Below are 20798 nucleotides of genomic sequence, written 5' to 3'. Positions count from 1 at the left end.
TTAGTTAATGAGTCATTATAGGATCCTGTCTTTAAACAAAGGCCAAAGCAGAGGAGGAAAAAAAGGAAAAAGCGTGAGCACATCGCGTGCTGGGGACTGTCCTGAGGCTGCAATGGGGTGTATGCCGTGCTGTCTGCTTGGCGTAATTAGTTCCTCCATTAGAGTCAGATGCTCAAAAGTGCAATTTACATAAGTGGTTGCTCTGACCAGTGATGTGAATCATTTTATGGTTCTGGGTTCTGGCCTTCAGAGCAATCTTTTTCTATTATAGACCTAGGACTCCTATGCTCCCATTTTTGGAGGGTGCTTGTAGAGCCAGTGCCCTCTGCCCCAGGACTGGCTGGAGGGGCAAAATGGTGGCAAAGATGTGCAGAGAAGATCTCTAGTCCCTGCAGAGGCTGGTGCCTCCTCCTGCAGAAGGGACTACTGCCTTGCAGTGTTCATGAGCAACCCATGTGCATACCTGCTGGGATCTGGAAAAAGAGCTTAGGGAGGGCTTGAGAGAGTAAGTCACAGCCTCTGCTTCACAGATCTGAGACTCTGGAACATCAGATGTTGGTAAAGCAGAGCACTACAGGGTGTGGCCTCTGCCTGCTGGCGAGCCCCAGTTCCAGCACATAGCTGTGTGATTTTAGGCAAGCTGCATAATATCTCTCTGCCTGAGCTTTCCCATTTGTAACCCTGAGGTAATCATAGTAGCTTTTGGGAGCTTTATAAAGTGAGTTGAAGTGCATAAAGTGCTCGAAACAGAGCCCAGCACATTGTGAGTGTCAGCTCTTGAAGTCAAGAAATCTCATGGAGAAGATGCTGAAAGGCTGTGATTAAGTACCTTAAAGAACCTCCCAGACCAGGGGTTAGCAAACTACCACCTGTGGACCAAATACAATTTGCTGCTTTTTTTTTTTGTAAATAAAGTTTTATTGGAACAGTCAGGCCCATTCATGGGTTTCCTGTCTGTGGCTGTGTCCACACTACAACAGATTTAAGCAGCTGTGACAGACATCATCTGGTCTGTGCAAGGGTAATTTTTACTACCTGGCCCTTGACTGGACCTATTCGCCAACCCTTGTTCTAGATGGTAACTCCTATGAGGAATCTGAAGGCCTGGCAGTCAGGTTGTCATTCCACATTGTCTGAGCCTGCCATGTGCCTGGCACACCAGCAGGCGCTGGCAGTGCCTGGCACACAGCAGGAAGCTGTGGCCCCTGCCCTCCAGGAAGCTCCTGGTGTAGTAGAGGAACAGGTACACAGGTCAGTCACACTGTAGTAGGTAAGTGCTGACACAGAGGTGAGAGGAAGGTGAATCAGGGAGCCCTCAGAGAAGAGGCTCTTGAGGATGAGGAGATGTTGCTGGGGAGCACCAGGGGAGGGAGGAGCCCACACAAAGTGGAGTGCTGAATGGGTGGACAGGAGGGGCTGCCCAGGAGCTCAGGGGGCCACACAGGCTATGTGGTGGGGTCCACTGGGGGGCAGAGGGCAGGGAGTTAGAGTGTGTTGGGAAATGGCAGTGTCACTCTGTAAGGCAGGGCTGCAGAGGTCTAGGGATGGGAAGGAGATTCCAGCTTGAGTCAGTGACCCACAGTGATGACATTAGCCGTCAGGGAGCACAGGGGTGAGCGTGCCTGCCATATGGGAAAACCTGAAAGACTGAGGCTTGTCCACTTGTGCCTGACAGTTTAGTTCCTGCTCCTCTTTTCCATGGCACCTGGCAGCACGCCTCAGCCCACATCTTCCTTACCCTGACAACTGCCGCAGCCCAGAGACTGTCGTTTTCCACCCTCCTCCATACTGCTGGCCCTAAAGCAAAAATCTCACTTGACACTTGGGCTTACACTTCTCCCATGCCTCTTGGCTTTAGAACTTAGCCCCAAATCCTTACCATGATAGAAAGCCCCTCCTCATCTGGCCATGCTTACGTCTCTCATCCAGTCCCCACTGTCCTCTCAGCTAAACAATTCCAGGTAAGTTAGGAATCTCTTGCTAAGGCTCCCATTCCACACCTCTTGCCTATTTATTTACCTGCTCTTCCCTCTGCCTGGGTTGCTTCCCCCTCCCTCCCAATCCATTTACTGGATGAATCAGCTGCCAAACTCAACCCAGCCTCATTCCCTCCAAGAATCCTCTCACCTAGCCAGTGTCACTCATCCTCTCCTCTGTCCTATCTTGAAGGCTCTTGAACATTCTTTAACTGAGATCCCTGTCTCTGAGCACCCCATGTCCAGTGAGAAGGGCCCTACATGAATGCCGCGGAGACTCATGAGTGGGTCCGACATCAGTTTGCTTCCAAAATACCTGGAGGCACTTTGGGGGGAGATCTGCTGGCCCCCTAACAGTACACAGGTGAGGGGCTGTTTGTTTTAAGCAGAGGTAACCTGCCCAACTAGGACACACTCTCCACAGGGCTTCTCTACCCATTGGGTTGGAGGCTAGAAATCAGAGGAGCATTTCCAGCCTCCCCATTGGGAGGCCAATGATCATCATCAGATGAAATGGACAAGAGATCCAGACTAGGCATTAACATGGGTGCCTGTCTTCATGAATGGCACCCCTACCTCCACCCAACTGCCCAACCAGAAACCTGAAGGTCATCCTCTCTCTCTTCAGCTCCCACATCCATCCAGTCCCAAAGCCCTAAACAGTGCTAGGACCTGTCTCATTCTATCCCTGCCGCCCACCTCCATCCCTCACACAGAACACCACAGAAGCCTGGAACTGTCCTTCTTCACCCCTCTCACCTCAACTCCTGCCACATCAGCTTCCACACAAGCAGCCAGACTGATCATCTCAGACTCTGAGGTGTCCTGTCACCTGCCCCCCAACCACCTCACCTGTTTGGCCTTCCCAAATCCCCTTACACTGTGGCCCAAGCCCAGTCTCCCAGAGCCAGAGCACAGACAGACAGTCATGCTCCGTTTGTTGGCCCACCATTGACAGACACTGAACACTTGTACTGGAATGTTCCATGTGTGCACAGCTCGGCTCTTGTGTGCCTGACTCCTCTAATGTCCCTCCTCCTCCTCTATAGACACCCTACTTCAGCCTGCCAGTCTTCTGTAGCCTTCAGAATCCTTCGAGGCCGCATAACACATCTCCGCTCCTCCCACCACAGGCTCAGGAGCTACGGGCCTTCTGCCCCTCCAGCCCTGGCAGGGGTACCCACCACCCGTCAGCTTGCTTTCCTGTCTCCCCTGATCACCAGTCAGGGGGCGCAATGGCCTTGGTACAATCCCACCTCCAGTGCGGCCTCTGGTGAGTGCTTAGTAAGTATTTGTGAAAGGCAGGACTAAAACCAGTTAAGAGAGAGGAATCTTGTCAAAATCTTCTACATGAAGCATACATTTCTTCAACAAATAAGCAAACTAAAAGAATAGAGAAAAACAGGCAAGAGAAGACAGAGGAACTTCTGCAGGTCCCTGGAGACAAGACGGCTGAGATTCCACATGTGGCTGGAAAAATCAAGCCCATGGGGATTTTTGTGCATTGAAGTGTGGAGGAAGAGTCTAATCATCTTGCACTTAGCCAGATGTGTGTGGTGTTGCCATGGCAGTCCCTCAAATTGGCCAGATGTGCCATGAACATCTTTGGAAGACATCAGGGGGCCCCAGAGACTGTATGCCTTGGAGAGAAATAGTTCACACTCAGAAAAGTGGCATGAAAATGTTCAGTTTGGATTGAGGATTGCAGAGGATGGTGGCACGGGGCCTCTGGGCATAGGACATCAGCGGGAAACTTCTTCCTCAAGGCTGTGGGAATCTTCCCCAGCAGCCCCCACCCTCCCTAACCCTGTGCTCCCTCCCCAGGTCATCAAGCTGGCCTTCGAGGAGTTTGACCTGGAGAGGGGATATGACACCCTGACTGTCGGGGACGGTGGGCAGGATGGGGACCAGAAAACTGTTCTCTACATGTAAGTGAAGCAGAGCATGTGTACCCGGGGGTGCTGGGGTACGCCTGGTCCCCCCAGGGTAGGTGTCCTACTGGGCTGCTGGCTTCGGCCACAGCCCTCCCACCTCTCTACTCCACCCAAATGAAACAAATTTGGGCCAGGTTCTCCCTGGGAATTCACTGGAGAAATGTTCAGAATGAGCAGTCTCACAGAAGACAGGGGAAATGGAGGTTTCGGTGTGAGCCTGGAGCATTCCTCTCGTCTGGCTGCTTCTAGGTGACCCTGCTTCTGCCAGCCCATACCTTTTCCTCAAGGGCACACCTGTCTGTGGCAGTCTGACCTCAGAGGGAGACAATAGAAATGTTCTGCTAACCTGCCTGCCTGCTTAGAACCTTTTGGGAAATGGATGTTTCATTGAGCACCTACTATGTCCCTGGCCTTTGTGAAGGGAACTTTCACATCAGTAATCTCATTTAATTCCCACAACAACTCCATGAAAAAGGTGTTATTCTTCCCATTTAAGGTGGGGAAACTGAGGCCCATTGGTGCAAATATGGTTAGTGGCAAAACCAGCTCTTGGATTTCTGTCTATTGATTTGAGCCAGAGACAGTGTCCCAAGCCATACCCCCACCCCAGCCAGGCCAGCTTCAAGCTGACGTGCTCTGGTTTTAATAGTGAATGAGATGGCCATTTGGTAATAGCAGCTTGTCCAGGAACTGTTGCATTCTGGGTGCTTCCCACACCTTTTCCACAACTACCTGAAAAGAACATCTTATCAGGAGTGAGGACTCAGGGCTACCCACTGACAGGACTAGGATACAGACTCTCTCTGGAGAAAGGAGTGGAGTGTGAGCCTGCAGGGCATCCTTCTAGCTTACTCCAGGTATTTATCCGGGCTCTCAGATAAGCAGAACCACAAGCATGCTGTAGTGAGAAGGGGGTGTATTGTAAGGAATTGGTTCACAATTAGGGGACTGATAAGTCCCAAGCCCTGCAGTGAGGCGTCAGGAGACGCAGGAGGGCTGGTGATAAACTTCTAGCCCAAAGGCCAGCAGGCCCAAGACCCCCAGTAGGAGCGGATGTTTCAGTTCAAGGCCAAGGCAAGGAAAAAAAAAAAACTGCCCCAACTGGAAGCCAGTAAGGCAGTGGAGGGCTCACTTTCTGTGCTATTCAGACCTTCAACTGATTGGATGCAGCCCACCCACAAGGGGTGGGCAATCTGTTTTACTCTGTCTACCAATTTAAGCTTTAATCTCATCCAAAACACCCTCACAGACACATCCAGAGCAATGTTTGGCCAGATATCTGGGCAACCTGTGACCCAGTGGAGTTGGCATAAAACCAACCATCACACACATCTCTCCTCTCATCTGGTGCATCCCCATCGCCCGCCTGCCCTGGTTTGCCCACCTGTGGGGTGCACCAGCTTGGTGTGCTCAAGGGGCCAGACCCCAACTCTGTCTCCTCTCATACCCCCAGTGTGCTTTGCCTGAGAGAGAAACTTCTTACAGAAGAGCTGAAATGACCTTTGGGGATCATACAACCCCTCCCCTTATTACAATGGAGAGAAAAGCCTAGAGAGGCTCACTCACTCACCCAAGGTCCCACAGCAAATGAATGGCAGAAACAGGGCTTACACATGGATCTCTGGACCTGTCTAGTTTGAGTGAGCACCCAGCAAATTCTATAGCAGTTCAGGGGTTCTCCTACTACCCCCAGATCTCATTAGACCAGCATCTATCTAAAACCTTCAGGAAAACACGTGCAAAATGCTTGGGTTCCTTTGTTGTCATAATTGGGTCAAACAGAGACCCTGGAGATGCAGAGTCCTGGTCTGCTCCCCTGATCACTGCCACCGGAATCAGGAGCCTGCCCGGCCTCAGCCTACAGAATGGCAGAGCCCAGCCCAGGATGTCACATGGACCCTGCAGGTGTATCCCAGGCGGCCTCTCCCTGCTCCACCCCCATACTCTCGGGGTGTGCTGATCATTTCTCTGAAGCCAACTAAGTGTCCCCCACCACCACTAAACTTTGAGACCCTAGTATGAAATACCGATTGAGACTCATTAATCCAGTAATTCCTCCACATCCCCACATCCATCTATTGGTCTTAGCAGACAGGGGAGGCCAGGTCTTCTACACAGTGGACTCTGGCTCTGCCACTCTCCAGCAGGCTGGCCTTGGGAAAGCCACTGCTCATTTTGCACCTTGGTTTTCTCTGCACAGCAGGGATAGCAACCCCTACTAGAGTCCTACATGAGATGACAGGTGGGAAACCCACTTGGGTGGCTGTTTGGTAAATGTGAGTTGAATCAGAATCCTCCCTATATTTAAATCCCTTCTTCAGAAAGAATGTGGCCTCCGGGTGATTGCTGTGCTTTAAGCCTGGCTTTTCACACTAGAATGGCAGGAGATGTCTCATTAAAAGGAATGCTGGCTCCCCACAGGGGAAATGGGTTTGTCTCTGTCTTTTCTGCAGTACAGTTCACACGGGAGATCAAAGTATGCAGAAGTATAGACACTCCCTTGAGTAGACCTGGCCCCAGGTACCCCTGTTCTCTGAGCAAACAAGGACACTGCTCTCTGCGTCCAGGGGTCCGGGCTGGGAAGTCCTGGTTGAGAGTCTAGCCCTGCCAGTAACCGAGGGGAGGGAGCTGGTCTTCCTCTCATCCAGATGCATGCAGCTGGGCTCCAGCCACAGAAACATTGTGACTCCTTAATCTATTTATTTTGTTTTAAAGATTTATTTATTTATTTTATACAAGAACCGGGGTACAGGCCAGATGCGCGGGAGGGTGAGAGGATTCACCAGAGATAGAGCAGGGAACAGAACAGGCAGACTGATGAAATACACTGCTGAGGGAAGCAGCAGGCAAGACAAGAGAGGTCTGCCTCGCCATGTGGGACCCTTGCAGGCCACGGGTGCTGCAGAGGCTGTGGACAGCTTCACAGTGCGTCGCTCAACCACCTTTGCCACCAGGGGAGGCCCATGACTCCTTAGTCTTTAAATATCACTGATCGGGCAGTCATTCTGCTGGGGATGGATAATTTAGATATGAGGTACACACCTCTAAATCTCTCTCTCCTGACAGCCTGACAGGTACATCGGTCCCAGATCTCATTGTCAGCACCAACCATCAAATGTGGCTCCTCTTCCAGACCGACAGCAGTGGCAGCTCCCTGGGATTCAAGGCTTCTTACGAAGGTAACTGCTCTGGAGAGGAAATGCCCTCTCCTTAGTTCCAGTCCTGTTGCTGCCCTGCACTAGCTCCCTCGCCTTGTGCACTGAGCCCCAGCACACTCTTCTGTCCAGTGGGTCTCCTGGGTGATTTTTGAGGATTATCTTGGATAAGTCACAAAAATTGCTTAGTTTACAGCACCAGGCGCAGATGTCAGTTGTAGCCCTGATTCATACCTGGTTTGTGTAGACCTTTTAAAAAAAAAAAAAAATCAATCGATTGATTGATTGATTGATTGATTGATTTATATAAGAGCTGGGGCACAGACCAGATGCACGGGAGGGTGAGAGGATTCACCAGAGACAGAGTGGGGAACAGAACAGGCAGACTGACAAAATACACTGCTGAAGGGAGCAGCAGGTGAAACAAGAGAGATCTGCTATGCCATGTGGGACCCTCACTAGCTGGCCAGGATCAAACCGGAACTGTAGAGGCTGCGGACAGCTTCACAGTGCGGCGCTCAACCACCTGCACCACCAGGGTAGGCCCTTGTGTAGACCTTTTAAAGGCCCCATCAATGTTCTGAGGCTCACTTATTTTTTATCTTCAGTCTAGAAACAGTAGCCTAACACGTGTCCCTGTTGGGTGTCATCATGATGAGTGACTGTGAGCACAGGACAAGGACAGACACACACCAGTAGAGACCTGAGGAGGATGCAAATGAGGGGACCTTCTTCTCTTAGGGGGAACAAGCTTTAGGGGAATGGCAAACTCTGGGGCCCCAGAGATACCAGCACTGTCACCCTTCTGATGCTTCTAAACCTTCTGTTGACCAATGACTGCTGAGGCCTGCCAGTCTCACAAGGAGCAGAATAGACACCACTCACCAGCCTGGGATTCAAGGGATGACCACTGTCACCCACAACTGTAAAGACCCCATTGGTATCAGCCCCAGACCAGCACTAGGGAAACTTGCAGCAAATCTGGGCCATGCACCATCCTGTGAGAGACAAAGGAGGAAACTTATGACTAAAGCAAGAGAGTGAGTGAACTGCCAGTGGGAACATAGAGAAGGGGACAGCATCAGGAAAGGCTTTATCAAGGAGTGAGCCTTAAGTCTCTCCAGTGACTAGGTGGTTGTAGAGGGACAGGAGGCAGGGCGCTGGGGAGAGAAGGTTGTCTTCCTCCATCCCCATCCAGAGGCCCGGTGTTTCTACAGGAGACTCTTTAGGGGAAGAAACTCCAAAAGGACTTTGATTTGCCGTGTGCCTCACACCCCCCAGAAGACTGGCGGCTCTTCCTGACCTGGGACCTGTACCCCTCCCCAAACTGGCTGCCCAGGATGGGTTTCATTTGCCTGTGGCCACGCTAACTCAGAGCCACTAGCTGGATGGCTTCACAGCAGAAGCCTGTCCTCATACAGCTCTGGGCTAACGGCCACGCTCCAGGAGCAGAAGGGCGTGCTCCCTGGAATTCGGGGGACAGCCTTTCCTTGCCTTTTCCAGGTTTCTGGGGGCAGCAACCCTGGCCTGGGTGTTCTTTGGCTTGTTGCTGCAGCACTTCAGTCTGTGCCTCTGTTGTCACATCCCTGTGTGTGTCTCTGTCCCCTTCTGATAAGGACATCAGTCATACTTGACTAAGGACCCACCCTTTTCCACTCTCAGCTTATCTTGAATTCTGCAAAGACCCTATTTCCAAATAAGGTCAAATTCAGAGACCCCAGGGTTAGGACTCAACATGTCCTTCAAGGGGAGACAATTCCACTCTCCACAGGAGCCTGGCCTGTATTTCCTGCATGGACACTGTCCCACCACGATGCCCACTAGGTGAGGATAGTCAGTACCCTGTTGTAAGCATAGGAAGCACGTCCAGGTGAGACAGAACAGCACACAGGGAGCATCTGTGGCCTGACAGGGGCTGAATTCAAATCCTCCTGTCACTTACTGGCTCCGAGGCAGGTCAGGGGGCCTCTCTAAGACTCCATTTCTTCATCTGGGAAATGGAGGTCACAGAACTACTGTCAAGATTCAGTTTCAAGAAAGGACATGAAAATAAGGAGGGCTGCAGATTGCAAAGCGATCAAAGGGTACCTAATGCGTGAGTGCCTAGGAAGTTACATGAATGGGCTCTCTCAGGACAGAGAGGCACCCACAAGTGGGGCAATGGGAAGAGCATCAGGCGAGGCACTAGGAGACTTGATTCAGGTCCAAGCCTTGACTCTCACTGCTTTGCAACGGGGATGGATGCAGACTCCAACTTCCCAAAGTTTCTTCCGCTCCTGAAATTGTATGGAAGTACGGCAGTCATTGTTTCCAGAGTAGGGAAGGATGACCACTGTCACCCACAAGACCTTAATCCTCCACATTTCATCAATGGCTGGGAGAAGACAGCACCCCATCATCCAACAACAAGCGGCAACTCCTCCACGGGGCAGAGCCGCGGGATGAAATGGAGTGAGGGTAAATATCAAATCTTGTTTCAAGGCTCAAAAATGAGCTACTAGAATTTATCACAGGGAGTTCCTTGTGCTTTATTCTGTCCTCACCTCACATCAGAGAAATGAGCTCAGATTTGGGACCTCATCTTGAGATGGCAAAGGAGAGGACTTAAGTCAAGCCTGTGAGAAAGGTTAACAACCCCCAGATGTTTATTCGGGAGAAAAGTGGCCTCAGGGGAAGTGTGAGAGCTGTGTCTAAATATTTGAAGGGCTGTTATGTGGGGAAGAGGAATTAGACTTGTTTGGAGGGATTTTATTAGGAAAGAAAGTCAAATGGAACACAACATTTGTTGAGAGCCTACTACACGCCAGAAGTTTCATGTTCATTATCTCAGGGTTTTCAAACAGTGGCATGCAAAGATTTGGGCTACCCTCCGGGACCCCAAGGCGGAGGAGGGGTGCTAAGCAGGAAGGGCTGCAGTCCTGCCTCCAGCTCTTCTCCTGTCTTCTCTCCTCGCCCTCGTAAGCCTTCTTTTAAGAGGGGATTTGTAGCTAAACACTAGTTTGAAAAACTGCTTCATCTCAATACTGGAAGCTACCAGGTGGCTACTATTTTATAGATGTCGAATCTGAGACTTGAAAAGTGAACAGACCTGCTCAGATCATGCAGAAACATGGGATCTGGCAGAGCTGTGTCTCTCTGGCTTCAAAGCCCTTGGTTTTTCCCCTCCACCGGGTACCTCCCCAAGTGACAGAATCGCAACTCCTTACAAAATCTTGATAGAAGCCAAATCTTTGCCCCCATCAGTTATACCACATAGCATGAGCCCGGGTTCCTTGTAACTGGAGCTTGGCATTTTGTTCACTAGTTCACGTGTCCATTTCACCCAGTCAGCATCGATTAGATGCCTGTGGTGGATGGGCACCATGCTGGGTGCTGGGGTTACCATAGCGAGCGGCACAGACGTGGTGGGCATCAAACCTGTGCTCTGTGACTGCTCCAAGGTGCTAGCAGAACTTCTTGGACTGTGACATATTAGGAAGAGAGTCTGGGCATCTAGAGACTGGCTAGCTCTCAGGCCCTACATAGATTGTATACAGAGAAGATTTAACAACAGACTCTGGAATTGAACCAGACCGGTGAATCCCAGTGTGGTCTCAGCTGTGTGACCTTGACTAAGTCATATTACCTCTCTGAGCCTCAGTTTCTCCACTCTTAAAATGGAGATCATCATGCCAGTTTTCTAGCTTTGAAAGTCACTTTGAAATTGAAGTGAGGTCGCAGAAATCTCCTTGCACAGTGCCTGACACAAAGGCGCCTTCCCAGGGGCCTCTAGAGTCTCCCTACCATCCAAACCTCCCAGGATCACCCTGTTCTCCTCTCCAGGGTGTATCCTCTGCCAGGAACACGTGCTCCTTTCCTGTCCCCCAGGTGCCCTATGCTTGCTCTGAGAGGCCCCAGATCAAGTCCGTCCCTTACCCTGCTCTGCCCACCCAGAGCCAGAGCCCTACCCCCAGATTGTCTGAGAAATGAGGTGGCTCACTGTGGACTCAGTGTAGGGTGGAGGCAGTAGTCTCAGAAGGCAGATCCAGGTCATAGAGGGCCTTGAGGCCTCAAAGCATCCATCCGCCGTGCCAGTCGCACAGGGCCTAGTCCAGTGCCTGGCACACAACTGCGCTCAGAGGAGCTCACAGAATTAAACTGTAATGACTTTTTTACTCTTCCCCAGCACCATCAGTGCCCTTCCCAGCACCCTCTCAGTCCCCTCTTGATTTACTCTTCTCCCTCCCAGTGCTCAGTGCCAAGAGCCCACACATTTTCCCACCATCCCCATAGGCTTCCCAGTGGGACAGACCAGATTTATAATCGATTTCTGCCTTTGGCTCTGTACGTGATCGTCAGCCAGTCCCTCCCCATCGCTAAGCCTGAGTTTGTCAGACATTTATCTTCCAGGGATTTTAGGAGGACTCAGGGTAGTGAAGTGTTGCATAAACCCTCAGCTAAAGGCCTGCTCCACCCCAGTCCTGCCATTCTCTGCCAGCCTGCACCTGTAGTGCAGAGCTTCAGAATGACACCTCCCATCTCACTGCTTTTACCCCAGCTCCTGGAGAATTCCTGTCAGGATAGGCATCTTGGCTCAGGGGTCAGAGGGGGTGGGATGCTCTTCAGATGGTCAGAGGCATTTGGAGGCAGGGACTTACCCCTGGCACACCCAGTCCATCATCATCAAGTCCAGTCTCTACCTTTAATTCAGATAGAGAGACTTCCTTGGGGGAGGTAGACAGGACTACACTATCATACCCATCCCACCCCCTCCCCACCCCTGTTAAAAGAGTGAAGATTTGGGTAGGAAAATTAGGGATTTACTCCCAGAATCCTTCCAGCTCTGCCACGTCAGGGTGGGGGATTGGACTCAGGCTAAGTCCACATTTGAGTGCTCAGAGCCTAGAAACTCAGTCTCCCTCCAAGGGGGCAGCCAGCTGTAGGAAATGCACTCAGAGTTGCAATTGCTTTGCTTCCCAGCAGAACAAGAAATATTTAAGGAACAGGCAATTAGCACTTATACAGAAACATTATAAAATTACATACAACTTGCTAACAAGTGTTAACATCAATCTGGGAGCCTCCCTGCTTCCCTGGCATCTTAATGCTAAATATGGGAAGCTGGCCCAGGGGAGGAAGAGCTGGGACCCTGACCCTGGCGCTAAGGAGGAGCAAGGTATGGGAGACAGTGCAGAAAGGATGCCCGACAGTCCAGGGACTTGTGTGGAAATGAGGTCACTGGGGTATTCGCATAGTCCAAGCCCCTCAGGTGTGCTGCAGACTCTTTTCAGGATATGGGGCAATCTTGCCTTTGCCTAAGTCCTAGTCCATGTTTGCTAGAGTAGAGGAAGTGTGGGAAGTTAGGGAAAGAGAAAGTCTCACTCGAAGGCAGCTGGGAAGGCTCCCCAGAGGAGCTGGTGACTAAGACTGGCTTGAAGGTTGAAAAGGAGTTGATCAGGCATCCCGAGAGAGAGAACAGGTTGGCTTAGGAAGCTGACATGCACATAGGGTGGAAGCTGAAATCTGCACAGAAGTGAAATCTGCGAGTATGTAGGGTAAAGCCAAGACAGCAAGCAGTGCCTGCATCTCCTAGAACTTAGCCCTGATGGTGGGCACAGGCGGGCCTTCTGGAAGAGATGGTGCTGGAACTGGGCCCAAAAGGAGGCTAAGGGCAGCAGACCAACATCACTCATGCCCCTCTTTTTTGGACACTGTCTTTCCTCCTATCAAAATGTGAAATACATGGCCACTATCAGCCTCAGGCCGGCTTCTTCCAGATACCTCTGCTTCCTCTTGTTGCATGCCCATAAGCTGAGACACCAAAGCTTCCAACTTCAGTCAGGAATAATGCCAGGCCTGTCCCAAGACTCCTACTGAGTCTCCACGATACCCATAAAGTGTTCTCAGGCCCTGCAAGCTCAAGTTTACCCAGAAACAGGCAGCAACTGCCTCCTTCAGGAAACCCAGTGGGATCCAGGCTTCGCCCTAGTTTGCCTTAGAACCCGGAGACATGGGCGGCAATGGTGGAAAAGGCTGCAGTGGTAAAATCTGGCAGGAAGTAGCTTGTTCATGAGACACACTCTGCACACGTGGGCTTTTGCAAATGGCAAACGGCAATGTGGGGCTAATGCAGACAACGTGGAGCAACCCAGCGCCCTGCATGTCCATGTGCCGTCTTGTTTCCCAGCCTCCTGCAGCCTGTGACATCCCCGTGACAGTGGTGGAGGAAGGTGGTGGAGAGGGAAGTGTCACCCACTTCACACATCCACACCTCCGAGCCATTTGTGAAAATCTTGTGCCGTGGGAGATCACAGATACCCAGAGATACAGCATCTCTTGCCTCCTCATACCTTCCATTATCAAAGTAGAAAAATGGAGTGGGATGAGGGTCTAAGGAATTCCGTGAGATTCGGCAGGCCCAGGGTCACCCTGATGCACCAAAGGTCATCTGGTTTCTCACCAGGCGTCCGTGCTAATGGACCAGTGGTCAGCGTTTCCCACTATGTAGATGACACTGCGCTTGGTTCTGGAGATACAAAGAGCAGAAGGGTGAGCTAGGACATGAAGTATAAAAGACTCACCACTCAGTGAAGCAGGCCCCTCATGGCTCCCTCAGACCATCACTCAGATAGCATCTCTCTTTACCTCTTCTTCCTGCCACTTAGAAGTGCTGAGCAGTTTCTGGATACTTCCTTCATTTCTCTTTCCTTCTCTCCAGCCTCCCTTTATCATTCCTCAAACATTTCTCGAACGCCCCTTCTGTGCCTTGCCCTCTGCGAGAATCTGGGAGTAGAGACATTTCAAAAACCTCTCTGTCCTCAAGAAGCTTTCCATTATTTCACCCAAGACTGCAACTGCTTGTGCCCAAAACCACAGCACTGAGCTAGAACAGAAAATTGTCCAGGCAGGGTGTGGGGGGGTGAGTGAGGAAGAGAGAGGGAGAGCTCCTAAGTACCCATGTCTGGGAAGAGTGGGAAGCACTTGAGCTGACCCTGAAAGACAGTGTTTGTGTGACAGACAAGCAGGGTGTCCTTCCAGGCAGAGAGGACAGCAGGTGCCAAGTTCAAGCCCTGGAGAGCCAGCTCAGTTCTGCCAACAAGACAATAATGAGGAGACACCACCTGCTTCCTGTTAGGTAGCAGTTACCTGACATTTCAACTATTGCCTTATAGGCACAAGCTCACTTATCCTCAAAACAACCTTTTAAAGGGGGGTGGTTTTACTGTTTCCATTTTACAGAAGAAAAAACTGTTCAGTCAGAACAGGGAATATGCCCGAGGTCTGCTACCTCGTGTCAGAGCCAGGACCTAGACCCAGGACTTTCTGACAGCGGAGCCCTTGCTCATCACCACTGCACGCTTTCACTCGCCTCCTCGTCCCTCAGTTTGGTGGTGTGTATGTCTCTTCAGAGGTGGCTGAAGATGAGGAGGGGGTAGGCAAAGTCCCCTGTGTCAAGCTAAGGTTTTAATCCGTGGATAAGGAAGAATCAATGAGCAGGACCCAGTCATGGTTCGATTTTTTATTTCTGAGCAGTCTCAAGCTGCTTTGCAGAGGATGGGAAAAGGGGAGGAAATAACTCTTGCCTAATGCCACAGCCAGGTGAGAAGCGGTGAGGGCTGGGCTAAGGCAGGGACGGGGGGATGGAGAGCAGAGGGTGCCTGGATGCTGGGAAGACCAAGCAACATCAGCTGGTTAGTGAGGGCTGAAGGCTGAGAGAGGAAGGAGAAAAATCCAGATTAAGAGTCCATGTCTGGCAGGGACAACCTCCACAATGGCCCTCCCCTCTCCCAGCCTGACGTGGGAGCTGTCTCCTCTGCTCCCCCAAGGTTGTGTGTTGAGGTGCATACTTCCCTCCCTGCCCTGCTGGTTGATGAGGTCATGATTTCCACACCCAGCAGACTGTGAGTTCTGCCAGGGCTGGGCCGTGGGTCAGGCAGTTCTAAACCTCCACTTAAGCCTGCTGTTTGGCACAGTTTCCATACAATAAATAGTGGCTGAACTCAAGACAGTGTTTTCTGTGTTCCAGGCACTGTGCTAAGTGCTGGGTACACCGAGATCAATGATGCATAATCAAGGCCTGCCTTCATCCGACTTCCATTCTAATGGCTGGGAATATGAGAAACAAGAGGGCCAATCTGGCAGCCAGTGGGGAGCAAGGGGTCTGTGTTGGTGGATCAGTTCATCCCTGCCAGTAGGCTCCTGGAGGGTGGAGACACTTCCCTTTTCCCCACTATTGCGCCCCCAATGTCTAGTGACTAGATGAATACTCACAAAGGGTGGTCAGTGGGAAAGAATGACATATCCAGAGAGAAAAGAGAAATATCCATGAAGCATGGCAGGGGAGAGCATCTTGGAGCTAGTGAGTGAAGTCCGGAGCGTGAGGAATCAGACAGGGGCCTCCCCGGTGGCACAGCGGTTGAGCGCTGGGTTGCGAAGCTGCCCGCGGCCTCTGGGGCGCCGGTTTGATGCCCGGCTGCTCCCCGGCCACCGGAGGAGGGTCCCACATGGCGCGCAGACCTCTCCTGCCACCCACTGCTCCCCTCAGCAGTGTACTTCGGTCCTTCTGCCTGCTCTGCTCCCCGCTCTGGCTCTGGTGAATTCTCTCACCCTCCTGTGCTTCTGACTGTACCCAGTGCTGTATAAATAAATAAATCTTGAAAAAAAAAAAAGGAATCAGACATAGGAAAGCAGGGAGGAGAGGAACTCTGCTCAGGCTAACGGAAGAGGAAACAGATAAAGGGACAAGAGAGACCCCACTCGTTGGGGAAGGCAGCAAATCACAGCCCAAACGTGGACTTCCTTCCTCCTCCAAAGGGCACTGCCCTTCTAGAAGCACATCAAATAGTGAATTCATAGAGACACACGATGCAGTTTCTTCTGTACAGACGTTGTCATAAAAAATGATTCCAATTTGGTATTAGAAATTGAAAAACCTGGGGAGAAGACAGTGAGGTTGATCACACATGATAGAAATAAAACTGAGAAAGGGGGAAACAGCCATGCTGAGAGGCCGAGCCCATCCTGACGAGACTCGGGGCTCCAGAAGCACTGCGCTCGCGTCTGCCCGCCTGCGTTGGTCTGCAAGAGGAGAGCGAGAGATAAACACTTGTAAAATGGAACGATGTTAAGCCCGATAACAGGAAATTGCATGCGTGATTTCTCCAAGTCAAAATTTGACTTATCCATTTGCAGTTCTGGGCTCTGACATCAGGCTGGGTGAGCACGTGACCAGGCGGGTCAAGGTCAAGCGCCTTGCAGGCTGGGCAGTGGAGCGCAGGGAGCCCTCTGCAGGAAGGCAGAGGCCTGGTTCCTGTGTCCCCACAGGCATTGGCGTGGGTTTCCCCCATCCCTCACCTTCAGAATAAACATGAGCTCCCCCTTGATTTAGGAAATGGAGTCGCTGTCATCACAGGCATTCCTTCAGCAACTGCCATCCCACCTGAAAGCTGATGGTGATCCCTCTTCTCTCTTCCCTCCTGTCACCTGGAAACAGTTTCCTGGGCCCTAAGGCTAGCACCCCCCATGCTCCTGCCTTCTCTCGAGCCCTGTGCTGTCATTCTCCACTTCTCCACTTCACCGGTTAATCGATGGAGGGAGGGAGGGAGGGAGAGAGGGTGGATGCATGATGGATGGATGGATGATGTCTAGATGATGGATGGATGGATGGATGGATGGATGGATGGATGGATGGATGGATGATGGATGGATGATGGATGAATGGATGATGGATGGATGGATGGATGGGTGCATGATGGATGGATGGATGGATGGGTGCATGATGGATGGATGGATGGATGGATGGATGGATGGATGAATGGATGGATGGATGGATGGATGATAGATGGATGGATGGATGATAGATGGATGGATGGATGGATGATAGATGGATGATGGATGGATGATGGATGAATGAATGATGGATGGATGGATGATGGATGGATGAATGGGTGCATGATGGATGGATGGATGGATGGATGGATGGATGGATGGATGGATGAGGGATGGATGGATGATGGATGGATGGGTAGATAGACATTGTTATTCAGTAGCATTTAAGCATTTAAAATAGTCAGATTTCTGCATGTTAAAATATTTTTAAACTTCCCCCTCGAGACCATACCCCTCCTGAGTTGCCACCTAGCTTCTTCCCCTTCTTTCCCTGCTGGAAATGACCTCTTTGAAAGTCGTCTGTGCTTCCTGTGTCTTCTTCCTCTTCTCCATTGGGTGTTGGGCTGTCGTCACACCCAGTCTACTCCAGAGTGTCAAGCTGTCTCTGGCACCATGCCTTCCTTTTGCTGTCCTGCTCTTCAGTCCTATCATAGCTTCCCTGGAGAGGCTGATGCTGCTGATGCCTCTTCTTTAAGCATCTGTGACCCCACTCTCCCCAGGACTTGACGGCAGCATTCTGCTGTTGCCTACAGTGCACTTCACCATTCCTGGGCTGGTGTCACTTCTCACTGTCCTTGCGTGACTCACCCTGCTCACAGCTTCATCTGTCATCTATGAGTGGAATCTGAATCCCAAATTCTTTATTTCCAGACCAGACTTCTCCCCTGATCTTAGGGTCCACATAGCCACTTTCTACTAAATGTCCATACTTGGAGGTGCCATCCTTGCTTAAAACCCTGCACACCCTCTGCTGAGCGTCCAGGCTTCTTCTCTTCCTGCCTTCTTGTTGGTGGCAGAAACCTCAGGGGCCCAGGCCACACCTGCAGTCATTTTAGAGGCCTGCCTCTCCTTTTTCCCCTATATCCTCACTCTCAGTGTGGTCTGTGGCTTCTTGCTACTATAGACTTGCCAAATCATACTGCTTCTCTCCACCTCCTCTGATAGTCCAGGATGCCATCAAAACACACCCCGCATTGTTGTGAGTCTCCCACTAGAATGGACATTCCATGGAGGCCAGTCTTGTGTCTCCTTTGCTCTCCGTGGTGCCTCTGGAGCCAGATCAGTGGCTCCCCTTAAGTAGATACCCAAATGATTGTTACATAAATAAATGGTCTCCCTGCCTCCAGAATTACTGCCCCCAGACCATTCTCCAAACAGTAACCAGGATGGTCTTTTCAAATGCATACAATGACACGCCAACTAGAATAAAGCCCTTTATTGGCTCCTCAGTGCCTGCTGCCTAAGTCCAGTCCCTGTGGCAGACAGCACAGGCCCTTTCAGGCATGGGTCCTGCCTGCCTTTTCCAGCCTCATTGCTCAGCAACTAGGAGGAAGCACCTGTATTTGGCAAGGGGTGATGTGGCACAGTGGTTAAGAGCCCCAGAACCATACCTTCCCAGCTGGCATCTCAGTTCCACCTTTTTCTAGCTCTGTGACTTGGCTACTTACTTGGCTAGTTACATGATCATCAGCAGCAGAGTCACTAGTCATGTCAGTTAGAAATGATAACTCAGTTAGCTTTATCACTGCTCCCTCCAGACCTTGCAACTCTACAGTCCTACCTCTGAGACTTCTCATGGCGCCTCCCCCAGCCCCATGACCAGTCCTTCCTCAACCCTCTCCCACTGACTCCTTTCTGGCCTTTTCCCCCACCTGTATTGAGATATAATTGTCATATACCGTTGTGTAAGTTTAAATTGTGCAATGTGATGATTTGATATGTTTATATTATGAAATGATTATTATATCACAGTAAGTTTAGCTACCACATCCAGCACATCATGCGAAGATCTGTGTATGTGTTAACTTTAAGATCTTCTCCCTTCACAGCTTTCAAGTATACAATACACTGTTAACTGTCTTCACCGTACTGTGCATACATCCCTACAACACATCATCTCAGAGCCGGAAGTTTGTACCTTTCACCAGCTTCACCTGCTTCCCCCATCACCCACCCATTACAGTCCTGGCAACCGCCAGTCTACTCTGTGTTAATGAGTTCAGTGTTTTGAGATTCTACACCTAAATGTATAAATGCTACCATGCAGAAATTATCTTTTTCTATCTGACTTATTTCACTTAACATATTGCCTTCAAGTTTCATCCATGTGGGTACATTTTTATGGCTTAAAAATATTCCTCTGTGTGTGTGTGTGTGTGTGTGTGAATATGAGTGTGTGTGAATATGAGTGTGTGTGTGAGAGAGAGAGAGAGAGAGAGAGAGAGAGCGAGGGAGAGAGAGAGATACTTTATCCATCCATCAGTGAACAGACACTTAGGTGGTTGGTTTCCAGGTCTTGGCTGTTGTAAATACTGCTGCAGTCAATCCCTGCTGGCTCATACATAGCCTTCAGACTACTTTTTAGACATCACCTCCTCCAAGAAGCCCTCCCTGATGCTAGCACTAGGTTGGGAGGGGTTGAGGTGAGTGAGATACTCACCTTGGGTATAAAATTTAAGGAAGACAGAGGCACCGCAAAACTCAGTAAATAAGAGAAATATTTTAATGCAATAGTTTTTAAATATCAAGATTAATGCAAGGTATCTATAATTGGAAAAAAATCACATTTAAACAATGATAGGCTCTGCTAGTTAGGACTGGGGCGAGGCAAGTGAGGTGAGTCATGTAAGTACTGGGTGGGATGGATCTGGTCCTTATTTTATAAAGTTCTGGTGTTTTTCTTCATTGTAGATTTAATTTATATGCATTAATTTTGATTTTCTAAAAAAAAAAATCACACTAAGCTATTATTTGTCTCGATCATGAGCTTTTGATGCCTCCTGAAATTTGTGCCCACGGGTAGTCTCTCACTCCTGCACCCTATTTCTAGCCCCACCTCCATGTCTGAGCTAGGTCTCCTCCTGGGCGCTTCCATAGCACGATCACCAGTGTCTTCATTGCCTGTCTCCTCATCTGTATCATTGCTAGATTGTTCACTCCCTGAGTCCAGATCTCAGGTGTCCAGCCCAGGGACAGGCACCCCAGCAGTGCTCATGACATGCTACTGATTGCAGTGATGGTAGGAGAAAGTGGGTGGGTGAGGGCAGGTGGGTAGGGCTGTGTTTACCCACAGAAGGTTCCTTCTCCCACTAAGGTGCTGTTCTCTTGAGCTGAGCACACCCTTGAGACTAGCTGCTCAGGGCAGGAACGCAGGCAGATGGGCTCTATGTTTGTGTCTTCTCCTCACTGGGCCTCACTAGGAAACCTTAAATCTAGGTCCTGGCTTGGACAGGAGGATCTAGCTCTGTCTAAAAACACTAGATAGCTTTCACCAGATCCCAGAATGCCTGCAGGGACAGTTCTTGGCAGGATTTCACACCCAGGAAAGGGCCTGTTTGGGGACATCTGGAAGAAGGACCTTGCTGCCAGTCAGCTAGTCACTGGGGCCCCTTCTTCTCCAGCAGACTGTCTGGAGCTCTGGGACCTGGAACAAAGGGACCACCTTCCCAGAAGTGCCTCAGTGCACACCCTCCTCCCCCAGTCTGGCCCCAGAAAAGCCAGCTTCATAGGAGGGTTCAGTTGTGCGGGTGTGTATGATAGAGGGCGAGGCAGGGGGATGTGTGAGCAGAGAGTGGGTGAGTTTGAGTCCTCAGAACTAGCGTGTAGTCATATGTGCCCCCTCTCATCCCCCCACACCTGAGAACCCTAGATATTCAGCTTAGCTATGATATGCACGCACATACACAGAGTCCTGGCCAGAATACCTGGTTCTATCAGCTCTCACTTAGCAGAGGCCTGGAGGCCCTGGTTTCCAGGGTAACGCCATGTTGTCATCAAGAGCCCACCCATATATAGCAGTGGGTAGGGCTAGCATTGGCAACCCTGACCAGGCCCAACAGTTCTGGGAAGAAAGCTTCTGCTGCACT

The 20798-nt window shown here is 50.7% G+C and overlaps 1 protein-coding gene across 1 annotated transcript in view; it reads left to right on the top strand.

The window, feature by feature from the left end:
• Positions 1-20798, top strand: part of CSMD2 (CUB and Sushi multiple domains 2) — a gene marked incomplete at both ends in the record, with an annotated part of 507564 nt that overhangs the window by 296125 nt on the left and 190641 nt on the right. Inside the window, 2 exon segments of the mRNA XM_084243387.1 lie at positions 3801-3904; positions 6977-7089. Coding sequence (XP_084099513.1) covers positions 3801-3904; positions 6977-7089 — 217 coding nt within the window.

The sequence above is a fragment of the Talpa europaea genome (genome assembly GCF_964194135.1).
Source record: "Talpa europaea genome assembly, chromosome: 9".
Taxonomy (NCBI): Eukaryota; Metazoa; Chordata; class Mammalia; order Eulipotyphla; family Talpidae; genus Talpa; species Talpa europaea.
Note: the sequence above shows the minus strand (reverse complement) of the source record. Positions and strands in the feature narration are given on the sequence as shown.